Here is a 13240-nt window from a genome sequence, read left to right as displayed (position 1 = left end):
TGAGGTAATAAATCGAGAGAAGTAGAGTCATTTTCTCATAGACTTCTATACAACCAGAGGAGTCGCTCCTTGGTGGACATAAGAGAGAATGCAGCTTTAACATTCACCGAGATTCGCACGAGTTGAAATTTTTCGTCCTCAGTGCCATCAGGTTAAATAAGAAGAAAAAGTATAAAGGGGCAGTGTCTGTAAATACAACAGGAAGTTTGAGAGGACTAGTATAAATTTTTTTTTTTAAATAAATTAAAAAAATATATAAAAAAAAAAAAAATAAAACTCACCCCACTTCCACCAGGTCCCATATCCAGGTCTCAGGGAAGAAAGTGCGGACCGTCTCTATTGGTGAATTATCAGGACCTAAAACTCCAACCATTGCTAGTACGTTCAATCTGGCTATTTCAGGAGCAGCGTGATACCCGTAACCAATACCTAAAAATAAAGCAGAACATAATCCATCAGAAGCAGAAGGTTAATTCTGGTAAATATTCAGCAATGTGACACTTAATAGAGCAAAAATAAATCACCATAGTGATGGCCCTGGTGGAATTCTCTTCCTTTGTACTTGAGGCACGAAGGCACTCGGATTAGCAAATTTGTTGCCATCTTCATCCCCACATTCTAGATAACACAACAACATACAGGCGTCAACTGAAATGTGCAACAAAACATACAAAGAAACAATATAAAGATATTGTGCATTCATGTTTGTACCGCGAAAGTCGTATGAGCGTCCTCTGTCTGCACATCGGGGAACGGCAAGACGGATCTTCTCGGCAAGACGGATCTTCTCGGTCTCACGGGCAAACATTCGATGGAATCTTCAACCAGATATGGAATGTTGGAGACGGGCAACAGGTTGAATATCTGAAGAGAAAAGGCATGGCAGAGGTCCATTTTCAATAAGATTTAGGGGAACCAAATTATGGAATGACTTTTCCCACAAAACAAAATCATGTTCCTCTGTAAAAAGGTGCCTAAAAGAAAATCTAACTGCTGTTTTGTAATTCGTTTTTATGTCGTATTGGTCATGCATTTCTTGTTTTAGTTGTTATATTATATGTATAGTTGTTTGTCATAGAGACTTGTAGCATTACTATGGTTAATGAAGGTGTATAAACCAATATCCCCGAACAAGTCCATGCTTACTCTCACACAATAACATTTTCTTTTGTAGTTTGTAATGTATTCATATTGTTATCATATATTGTAAAAACATCTTGTCAATAATATTTTATGTAGTCATGTCTTATGCATATTCATTTTATGTTCTCTGTAATATTATATAGGTGCAGGCATCAAATAAGTGCAGTTGGCTTTTTGCCTCCTCCTGCACTGTGATATTTATTTATCTCTGTTGTGAAGTTTAGTTTGGTTTTATTTAATTTTCACAATTTAAAATGGCTCAAAGCTGTAAAAATGGTATTTGATCTATAAAGATCTGACAATTGGGGAACTTCATTTGTTGAAACTGTGCCTTTATCCTTCAGGCAGACTCTTCATATCGTCACATATGCGATATACACTTTTTCCATTTTCAAAATGTATAATGGGCGACTGATAAGAGGGAGAACAGGAAGACAGATTGACCACGACAGGAGGAAAAACTGACGACGTTAACGAAGTAAATGCAGATGGATTTGTGGTTAGCTACCTTGTCTGCGTCCAGACCTTTCCCTGGCTCCTTGATGAGGATGCTCTGGTCGATGGCGCTCACACCGCACAGAGAGTCTGGCTGGGCCGTCACCTGCAGGGTGGTCTCCTCTCCTGGGACGGCCGATGACGGAGAGAACTCCAGGGACACCTGGCAGAGAAAAGACAGTTAGTGGTGGATGAGGCGTTATCATGAATCTCACTGCTCTTCTTGGCAGCATTCAAGCGCTAGGATTTGGCATCCGAGGTACCGTAACCAGATTTTTTGGGGGTTCTGTGTTCTGACCGATGGGCTATCCGGACCCCTGATTACTCGACTTCCTAACCTGAACCAACCGTCTCCGCCTCAACCAGCTACACTGTCATACCAAGAGGAGCAGTGGGATTCATAACTACGCATAAATGAGAAGCTATGATCTTTTCAACATGACACAAATGTGTATTTTACTCAAAGTTAATGGCCTTTTCATTGAGTTGACCTTCAGCTGCAAAACCGTTTTCCTACGTTAACGGTAAATATCACGTTTGTTTTTTCCTAAAATGTCAATATAAATGCTTCTTGTAGGGTAAAGCATTGGTACGGCAACTGTGATGAAAAATTTCAACTATCCTGAAGTCAATGTGAACTATAACGGTCAAATATTGTAAATAACCATTTTAGACGACAATAACAATGTTTTGCAGAAAACAGGCAATTCAAATAAGGAAATAAAAAATTGTATTTTTATTGATAAAATATCTTGTCATGAGTAGTTTTAATGATGTATTATAATCTGTTTAGAGCTAGGAAGTTAAACAGCTCATAATTCATCTCTAATATCTATTTCACGTGAAAACATCTCCTTCAAACTACTTTATTCAAGTTTCTCACAAATTTTTTTTTTACAAGATTAGATTTGATATTTATTTAATTAGCACGGTGAGGTCTTCAGCTCACACCGACCTTGTGACCGAAGCATTTCTCGACGGGGAAGTCGGCATTGTTGGCGATCACGCCCTCTCTGGGGAGGACGGCGTATGCCACAACTTGGATGTACGGTGCCATGTGAGCAGACACCATCAGGTTAAAGGACACCTCACCCTCATTCACTGAAACAAACAAACCAACTCATATATGAACCACAATCACCTCCATTCATCAATAAAACAGAATTATTTGCTAGCTTTAAAGGGTAATTTCATTCTTTGCTTTACTAACCTGAGTCTTCTTGCACGACGACCCGTCGAACTCCTTGCATGAAGATGACTCCTCGGGATAAGGCCTGCAAAACAATGAATAATGTAGAAAAAATAAAAAATAACTTGTTTTCACATTGATAAAGTATCAATAAACATTGATATAGTCATATCACTGTGTGTGTGTGCTCTTTTTACACAGATAAAATGTCTAGTTCATTCTGGAAGTCAACGGCTTTACAATGATGTACAGGGATAGCAGGATAGGAATTAAGGGGCGTTCACACCAAACACGGCGCGAATTATTCGCACGAGTAGATTACATACAAAGTCTATGCACAGACGCGATGAGACTGGAGTGACGCGAATTTGCGATGGCGTTGCATGTGGTGCGATTGACACAAATTTGCGTCAATGGCCAAAACGCTTGAGTAGAAATTTTTCAACTTCGGCGAAAAAAATGGGATGACGCTGTGGCGCGATAGCCTATCAGCGTTGAGATGCTCCTCCTGTCATCACTGACGTCCTGCCGTTGTTGAATCAGGAAACAAATACTGTAGCCGTCTGTGTTCACCCAGAGCTCTACAATACCTTATAATAACGCGTTAACTTGACCAGCCCTAGTTTTAACATAAGTCATAAAGTCAAAGAAGCTGATCTTCGACATCGAAAATCAACCACTACATTTGGCGAGCCAGCCAGGAGGACTTGGCGGGGACCGGGCCCAAGCGGGGCGACCTTTGCTCTCTCACAGACTGAACACGCCATGAGCTCAACATAAAGGTAAGCAGAAAAACCTTTTCTAAATTTTCTGCACTGGTGGTTTCGGTCTGTGAGGAGACAGGGCCGGCCGCGAAGGTGTGGAATGTTCCCCACACGTCCAAAAAAAAATAAAAAATAAAAAGGTAAGATTGGAACTTGTATTCAGTAACCCCACTAATTAGTCCACATTTTAATTATGATTATCATTTAAATTCTGACTGACATAATTCTGATTGGACTGGCACATTGTTAAAAGTCAGAGGGATCAAATAAAGAGTTCAACTGCATGGAGTTTGATTTTCTGTCATGAAGCGTATGTTATCTGAAGGTAGAGATGTGTTCATAAACCCGGTATTAAAAGGGCATACGTGTGTTTTCTTTGAGCCAGATGTCAGTTATCTGATGTATAAAGTCATTATAAAACCATCTTCCCCCCGTCGTTTCTCATATTTCACTCACCAGATACATCACATCCACGGAGCCCTGGGCTTCTCCTACCACAGTGTATTGGATGGTGAACTCTTCTTCTGTGTCACATGGAAGTGGGTTATTATTCTGCTTCAGCTTCAGGGAGCTGACTGTCTGAGTGTGTGGAGTTGAAGGTCGGACCAACGACACGGTGTGATCTCCAGCCTCATAGTACGGCGTTCTGTAACCGGGGTAGCCATTTGTCGGCAAGCTGTTGACCTAGATAGAAGAAAAGACACTCTGTAAAGTATATATAAAGTTTTTACAGCCAAAGTGAATGTTAAGGTTTAGAGATAAGTCAAGCCCCTCCTGTTTCAACACCATGGGAGTATATGAAAACATCAATGGTAGTCAACGGTGAGAGACAAATAATTATTTGATTCCGTTTGAATTGTTCATGAATTACACGTATGATGTTTGTCAATCTAAAAGAATTTTGCACGTCAAGAGATTTTCATTTAGTCATAAAGTAAGATAACGTTACATTTGGATAATAGTGAAGTTAGCTAGCAAGCAAGCCAAGCTAACGGCCATGTTAGTTGGGGACGTACATAGTAGAAGACAAGAGACGTTCACTGATTGTTTCACACAAAACTAAATGTTACTACGACAAACTGAGACTCTTGACTTGCAAATCTATCTTTTAAATTGACAAACATTATGTGTAATTAATGGCCGATTTCAAACAGGATCAATAACACATTTATTTCGCTGTTGACTACCATTCATATTTTTTTCCAGAATTTGGTCCCATGGGTGACACCGGAAGGGGCGGGACTTCGCCTCTCTATTTGCACTGCAAACAGTTCCAATACGGCTACTTGCTACGATGGCGGCACCTTGAGAAACCAGTGTAGCGCTACTTCTTACTTACGTGGAGTTGGATGTCCCCGTTAAGTTCAGCCGTGCTGAATGAGAAAGTGGCGACTCCATCGTTGTTGGTCGTGAGATTCTGCAGCCGGCGTGATGACCTTTCACCCTCGAACAGGTACAGCGGCATGTCAGGAATGGGCGTGTTGTTGTAATGAACCGCTTGAATCTGTTGGAAAGCACAGAGTCGTATCACCGAGAATGCACCGCGTCTAAAATCACAACAAAGAAGTGAAGGCCACATGCTCTTACTTTTCCCTCCACGTTTGAGCCTTCGTCATAAATCTTGGGCGTGTCGGTGAAAGACAGCTTTCCAACGACGTATGAAATAGTTATTCTCTGCTCTTGTTGGCGTGAAATACCTGTACAAGAAGCCTCCACGTTACAACTGTTTCATAACACGGCAGTGTAATTCTCTTTTTTCTTCATATAAATATGATATAGAATATTATATGACTTGCCTGTGCCCTCCTCTTCCACTTTGGCCCGGATCTGCAGGTCATCTCGCAGCACCTTTTGCGAAACTTTTGTGAAAGTTGACATTGTGAAGATAAACGTGGCGCAGCCTTTGTTGTCCATCTAGAAAAGAGCAATGAAATAAAATGAAAGGGCATTTCAAACTTACCCATTTAACACCCTTGTTACTCCTTAATAAATCAACTTATAAATGGGCCATTTGTTCCGCTTTTACACGTGTAAAGTTTAGGAGATGCTTCACTCTCTGTGTATGCATACAAAACACATGTAACACACGTAAATACACTCACACACACACACTTTCACACAAATGTACAGGGGCCCCAGCAATGACACCTGAGGAACCACTTGAAGTTTATTTAAACCATGCAGGTTTTAAGAAACTTCAGCGTTTACTTCACTTTTTAAGAGCTGAACACTGACGTCTGGGTCAACCCTTATATGCACCTTTTTTTAAGCAGAGATGAGACTGTCGCCGTAGCAAACGTACCTGCTTTGTCTCCTTGTGGCATGGGGCGACCACGTCAGGGATTCCCTGCAGACTACTAGGGTCAATTGGAGACCTCCTATAGTAGTTATTTAGATGTCGGCACATCTCAACTTCAACACTGCCTGGAACAGCTTGTCCGAATGTGTACCTGATGAGAAGGACATTCATTCACTCACCAAACTGGACCAGTTTTAGAATTATTTAAGAGCGCTTACTTACATCGCACATACTTCAGCTTTGATTTCCTCCTGATCGATACTTACTTCGGAGGATGCATTTAGCTTTACGTCAAATTTAGGCAAAACTGGGGACAAAATGTTTATTAGCATTCTTGCTTCATTACAATATGGATTGAAATGGAAGGTTATAGAAAAAAAAAAAAGGAACTTACCGTATTTCTCCACCTTGAAGTTGTGATATATTTTTTCCAACCCGATCGTCACAATAACTCGGTACATCCCTTCACGGGCCTCAGAGTTCAAGTCGTATGAAAGCTGCAATAGCTTACTGTTGGACGTTTGATTCAGCCACTGTCCGATCCGGTTGTCGTCAGCATCCTGTCAAATAAAAGTAAATGTGAAGAATAAGTATCTTTGACAAACATAAGACCTCATTTCTTCTTCTCCTTCAACGAGATGGCAGAAGGAACCAGGCCATAAGTTTGGTGTGAAGTTATACTTTTGCATTCTAAATCACACACCTTTACGTCTTCTAACATACTAAATAGTGTGGTAGTAAAGGTATTGGAAAGCACAGCATGCGTACTCTTTGTTTTCCTACTAAATTTGAAACTCCTACTAGTTACAGATATATTGATATCAGTGTATTCTGTCTGTTGCAGATATGCAAACAGAAATTCCTACAAAAAATAAAGTATATTATGAATATCAAATCAAGTTTAATGTAGTTGGACAAAGACATCTTAAGGTCCACTTACTAGTTCATGCAGTGATGTTGAACCAACTATACGTGATTTAAGAAGGTTAACAGTCAATTACAAGAAAGAAAGAAAATGCAGCCTGTAAAAAGGATTTTTTTAGTTTCCAAGGTCAAGAATGATTTTATAAGCTTACGCTTTATACAAAGTCATCGTTCATAAATGCCTTGTTCAAGTTGGTCAGTGTGAAATATGATAATAATAATACATTTTACTTGTATAGTGGTTTAAAAGGTACTCAGACACTTTACATGGTAAAAACAGATACAATAAAAGCAATTACAATATAAACAAAATTCCAAAATATCCTGCCACTGCAGTGTTTATTTTTTACAACATCATTATCAGAATAAGTGTCAAACACCTCGCAGAGCTTTATTCTCACATGTTGACATCACAGATTATAAAGCATGTTTTTAGGAAAATCAACATGCTGAATTTCTCAAATACAAACAAGTGAACTGGACCATCTTGCTTTAAGTTATTAATTTATGAATCAAAGTTTAAAAATGTTTAACTTTCAGTCTAATGTATTGTGTATTAAAGTGTGGATATTTTCCTATTGGTCTTACCTCAATTTCGATGATATTGTACTGCAAAAGAAAGAGAAGAAAGATGGAGATTTGTTAAAGCTGGTTTGCATCATACAGAGTCCTTATGAATTCAGCTGAATGTAAAAAAAAACTGCACATGTTTCAGTAAGAAATCAGCGGCGTTTTCCAATCCAGAGATTTACTGCAAACACAAACTTCAGCTCTTTATTCATGATTTGTAAATATAAAACGTGGGACACACATTCACATTAAAACTCCTCAGAGTCTATGTCATTCAGTTTTTCTTTTATGGAAAAACAGTTCTATTTAATCTTCAGTATAGTTTCAGTGTTATTACCGATTCAAAATACCATCAAAATGATAAACTAGTGTGAGGAGGTGATGGATTAGTCAGCTAAAATGTTGGAAGGTTTACCTAAAGGGGCCGTGGTTGTACTATTGACCCACAGCACATCGATGTCGATCACTTCATTACATAACTTTTAAACCTGCACCGTTATCTAACAGTATCACTAACACTGGTTCCGTGAATGAGATCTAAAGAAAAGAAAGACTGTGCAAACTCTCACCAGCCCATTGGCAGGTCTCAACTTGGAGTCCAGTGTGATGACTCTGAAATGCACTGAGAGGAATAAAGAGAGATTATTCAACATGAAGCTTTTGCAGCTCTTCTACAACAGTGATAAACATCCTAACAGGCTAGTAAAACTGCTCAGAAATGATATCATTACTGTTGAATTCACAAGTTAGTAAAAGATAGAATCATTAGCTATTAGCATTTACGTTATTCCCTCTGTTGTCTGCCGTAAAACTGCAGATATTGCAAATTCAATCAGTGGAAAACCTCCCTTTCAGCTCATTATTAGTTATCAGTATCTAGTAATCTGGTCACAGCATTGGATTTTAAAATAAATTGGGGTGGATCGTTTTGTACAGAAACTGGTGATGATGAAAAGCACCACTGTAAAAGTAAGATACTAAATTACTATTTTTAATTAATATAAAAATTAATTAAAAATCTAGATTGTGAACTTTTTTCACATATGCAAACGTAACTTCTTTCCGCAAACGAACGTAACTTTTTCATGTAAGCTAAGGTTATTTTTTCGTACATGCTAACGTAACTTTTACCTTATAAATTAATGTTACTTTTTCATGAATGCTAACAGGACTTTTTTTATATACAGTATACCAATGTTACTCATGTATGCTTCACCTTTTTTCACATGTGCTAATGTTAGTTTTATATACAAGCTAACGTGACATTTTTCATACATGCTCACAACATTTTGTTTATAATCTGTGTTTTTAATCCATACTGTTTGTTGAAATTCTGGGGCAATTGCAATGAATTTGGTAGAAATAAGCAAATTAATCAAATCTTGAGAGCACACACTATTAATTTCTCACTACCTCTGTGAGTTAATGTTGACGTGTGACATAAAATACAAAAGGTTTTAGGAAAGCAAGGATGACTGCTGCATTCATTTAACTCCAAACAAGCAAGGTGCATTATTTTCTACCCTGTGTTGCACCCACATCCCAATTACTATTAAAGGGGAAATCTGTCTATATTACAGTGTGGTACCATATTGTATACAACATCATAGATCATCAACTCAAGGTTACCTGTTTGTCCAGGGAGGTAGATTGGTTTATCTGTTTGGACGAATGTCTTTGGATGATAAACTTTGATCAGGACTTTCCGGACTTCTTGTGAGTAAAAAGTGTCGCCTCGTACCTCCACCTCGAAATTCTGCACTTCTTCATTCGGCCTTAAAGGGACCTGCAATAAAAAAATATTTTACAAACACGGTGAGAACCCCTTACTGAAAAAATATATATTTTTGTGCTTTTGTTTATAAATCTGTGTGAGTGTTCTATATGTGTTGCGTAATCCCATTCAGGTTCCAATGTTGTATTTTAAGCAACACATTTTCAATGAATGTTGTGGAAATGAGAAAATTAATAAAATCTTGAGAGCTCCCCTTAAATTGAGTGCATTATGTGCCAACAGAACTTTTTCTCATATAAGTTAATGTTACTTGTTTTATATAAGCCAATGGAACTTTTTCCATACATGCTCACAATAGTTTTCCACACTAACATATTGGTCCCATCAAGGTTTTGATGTTGTTTAATCAACACATTTTCAATGAATGTTTTGAAAATGAGCAAATTAATCTAATCTTGAGAGCTCACCTCAAATTCAGTGCACATATGAAATTCTGTATTGGACGTCCGCGTAAGGAGGGTTGCATTCGCCTCTGAAGACTTCAGAGTGACGGTCATGACCAGAGTCTCGTTGGGCTGCAGGAGACTCGCACAGAATTTGGCCTCAGCCCCAGCTTCAAGAGTAGCAGGAATGGCCACCATGTACTGCCTACAGCCACAGAAACAAACAGTAGAGATCTTATTGGATCTGATATGGAAGAAACTCCAAAACTGGCAGCAAAGATTCATGTTCAATTAAGTCAACCACACGCTTATTATTTTTCTGAGACAGTTTCGGGTAAACTTACGGTCCTGCCAATGCTCGACCCACACAGCTGAAGAAAACACAAAGTGTCCACGTCCACATCTGAATCCCGGGGCGACCCATGGTTGACTGAGATGATACTGGGGAAGCTGATCAGCATCTTTTAAATAGCCTCAATAGAGACACCCGCCCCCGCTCCACACCCACACACTCATCATCATGCAACCCTTCAAAGGTATTCCAGGTATCCCATGTGTCATGATTAGGCTTTGCCTCATGTGTGTGTGTCTCCTGATTGTTCTCATTCACTTCACCTGTGTTCAATCACCTGCCCCTGGCTTTTCCCTCTGACAACCCCACACAGATATACTCCCCTGCTTTCCCTGTTCTGGTTGTCAGATTGTCTGTGTTCTTCCTCGTGTGTGCTTCATGTTTCGGCATTTTGTCCTCGTGTTTGTTACTATGATTTGTGACTTTGCCTTGCTACAGTTTTGGGAGTTTTGGTCCGCTCCCTGTTGGAGTTGTTTTGTGTTCCTGTGGATGACTGCTTGGTGCCTAATAAAGAACCTTGCTTTCCACCTCATCTCGTCTCCAGTGCCTGTCTCTGCGCTTGAGTCTACTCTGTTCCAGAAGCGTGACACCATGAGTCAATCATTTATAGACTTTGTGTTGTTTAACATAGAGCGTAAGACTGACTGCAATTTTAAGGATTTAATCAGATCACCACTCCACCTATAATAATGAAAATGTCTTTTTTTCTACAGAATATTTTGTCACATTGTTGTATTTTCTTAATTTAAGATGTTGCACAAACTTTTTAAGCATTTCGTTCTGCGCATTCTTTGCATTGGGGACACGGGGTTAAATTGGGCCGTGGCACATGGGCCCCTTCTATGTTACCATCACCAGGTCCTTTTGCCTCAATGTTGCCCCGAAAATATAATTTGAATATACATTTTATACATAATATATGCTAAAGTGACTTTTTTCATATAAGCTAATGTTACTTTGTCATATATGCTAAATGAAGCCTCTCACATTTAATTTCTACAGTCTGACTTCAATTGTCTCCAAAATGTTCGTATGCATGGGTCAGTGTTTAAAAGCATTCTTAGTATGATTAATGGCACCCCTAGTGGTGGATATAAAATGTCACAATATATTTACTTATGGAATGTATTATATGTTTACAATGTTTACTTATAGAAGTGTTAAACCATAAAAGCATAATCATTGAATGTATTAAACTAAAGAGTATAGTCACTGAATACTGTAAGAATAGTCACTGAATGTTTTGAGCCATGAGGGAGAGAGAGGGATATTCTTGAGTGAGGCTTTTCAGAAGATGACCAAATATGGGGATAAGCTGAGCATGCAGAGACACCGTCAACAGGAAGTGGTCAGCGAGGAGGACGGACAGCAGGTCAAAAGTCGAGGAGGAGACTATTGGATTTCAGCCAATCACTGAGCTGATACTGGACTTTTGAAACTTTCGGACAAACAAGAGACATTAGCTGTGTCTCAATTCAGGGTCTGCATCCTTCGGAGGCTGCATTCATAGACCTGTTGTGTCACAGCGCTGCGACTAGGCTGTCCCAATTCGCATGTTTGTTGAAGAGTCCTTCAATGCAGCCGACGAATGCAGCCTGATATCTGATGTATCCTTCGCGGCCCAGCACATCCCAAGATGCATTGCGTGCCGGTGAAGATTTTATTTGAACCAACATGGCGGCTTATTTAATAAAGTATATGCACATGTGTTACTGCAAGTTAATAAACACTTTTGCTGACATTTGTTTTGCTGCTGTTAATATTAACTGTCTCGATTGATTTCCTCTGCCTTAGGATTGCTACATATATATATATATATATATGTACATGTACATATATATATATATATATATGTACATGTAAATATATATGTATGTGTGAATGAAATAAAATAAAGTTATTGATAAATACATTGTTTTAATTGCAAGAACTATAACTGAAAATGTGTTATTTAACATAGTAACTGATTTAATTAACTGATTATTAATTTAGAAAAACAATATTATGAAAATAAACTATGAATGAATTTTTGAATATATGATTAAAAACACTAAACTAAAAACTTCAAAGTATATATACTGAAAATATTTTTGTTTAATGTATTTATGTGTATATATATAATCCTATATACAGTATATACACACACTATAAATATATAAACAGGTATATACACTATAAATATATATAATCCTGTTGAGCAGGGATTTTAGGCGATGGGAGCAGCAAGAGGGGGGCGGGGCGGGAACAGGAAGTCCTCTGTGGCGTAGGCCGTCTCATTTCGAAGACCGCACGGTCTAGCCTACGCGGTCCTCAAAGGACGCGGCCCACGTAGAAGGCTGGGTCCTCCGAAGGATGCAGACCCTGAATTGAGACACAGCTAATGTTTCACAGAACAAGAATCAGATCGCTTGGAACTTCTGGACAGATAACTAGCTTGGCTGGACTGTGTGGAGGAATTCATGCGATATCTGCTCCATGGAACATCGTACTATCGATAGTGTAATTCAGTTTGTAACTGTCTTAGCTTCTGTTAATTATTAAATACTTTTTTTGATTATAACCGGATCCAGCTGATTTTTGGTGCGACTTTGCTGACGAGAGAAGCAGCAGAGCGCGACGTGCGGCCTTGCATTCCTCTGAGAAGCTTTCACCTCAACACTAGTGAGCCATAACTATGAGCACGTTTCAACTGTTAAAGATATGGACCAACTCAAAACTCAAACCAAATTTGAACTACCTACACTCGTGGTTACCTGTGGAGCAGCTGATGAAATGATCATCATTTGTAAAATAACCTCAAATAGTGTTAAAGTGCACAATAACCTTAGAGAGTATTTCCATTCCGCCCAATTCAAAATAATAGTTCTTTGGTGTGATAATGGTTACGAGGCTAAGTGGAAGGAGATGGAAAATGAAAGCAAAGGTATCCCAGTACAAGCTACAAGCAATGATGGCAGACCACAAAGTAATGTTAACTTATCGTGCCCATCTGAACCCCACTGTCTCATTCACCCTGCACACCTGGTTTGATGTTGTAAAGCAACTCAATGTGTGGACCCAGTTAAGAAAAATGAGATGGCTGGCATATGACACAGAATTTAAACCAAATAGTATAGATACTAGATTCAGGTACTGGACCAAACAAGGCATTAGTGCTTTCTGCACAATAACGGAGAAAAACACATTACAAAGTCTCCAGATGTTGACGGAAAAATACAATTTAGAAAAGTATGATTTCTTCAGATATCTACAGTTACGCCAGTACTTTTCATAAGACATGAAGAGACATGAGGTAATTATGGAACCTAATGAAATAATACAATTAA

General features: G+C 38.8%; 1 protein-coding gene across 1 annotated transcript in view; it reads right to left on the bottom strand.

The window, feature by feature from the left end:
• Positions 1–9986, bottom strand: part of LOC142938691 (alpha-2-macroglobulin-like) — a 28335-nt gene extending 18349 nt beyond the window's left edge. Inside the window, exons 1-18 of the mRNA XM_076082027.1 lie at positions 9907–9986; positions 9587–9767; positions 9014–9170; positions 7954–8006; positions 7403–7423; positions 6285–6450; positions 6113–6197; positions 5894–6041; positions 5388–5505; positions 5179–5288; positions 4931–5095; positions 4048–4275; positions 2849–2912; positions 2594–2739; positions 1652–1801; positions 712–864; positions 525–618; positions 282–429 (exon numbers count right to left, since the gene is read on the bottom strand). Coding sequence (XP_075938142.1) covers positions 282–429; positions 525–618; positions 712–864; positions 1652–1801; positions 2594–2739; positions 2849–2912; positions 4048–4275; positions 4931–5095; positions 5179–5288; positions 5388–5505; positions 5894–6041; positions 6113–6197; positions 6285–6450; positions 7403–7423; positions 7954–8006; positions 9014–9170; positions 9587–9767; positions 9907–9986 — 2267 coding nt within the window. The remainder of the gene's footprint in view (positions 1–281; positions 430–524; positions 619–711; positions 865–1651; positions 1802–2593; positions 2740–2848; positions 2913–4047; positions 4276–4930; positions 5096–5178; positions 5289–5387; positions 5506–5893; positions 6042–6112; positions 6198–6284; positions 6451–7402; positions 7424–7953; positions 8007–9013; positions 9171–9586; positions 9768–9906) is intronic.
• Positions 9987–13240: the final 3254 nt, after the last annotated feature.

This window comes from Anarhichas minor, unplaced genomic scaffold, assembly GCF_050575085.1.
Source record: "Anarhichas minor isolate MPS153535 unplaced genomic scaffold, ASM5057508v1 ptg000088l, whole genome shotgun sequence".
NCBI classification, from domain to species: Eukaryota; Metazoa; Chordata; class Actinopteri; order Perciformes; family Anarhichadidae; genus Anarhichas; species Anarhichas minor.
The sequence above is the reverse complement of the archived record's forward strand: the minus strand, read 5'-3'. Positions and strand labels throughout refer to the sequence as shown.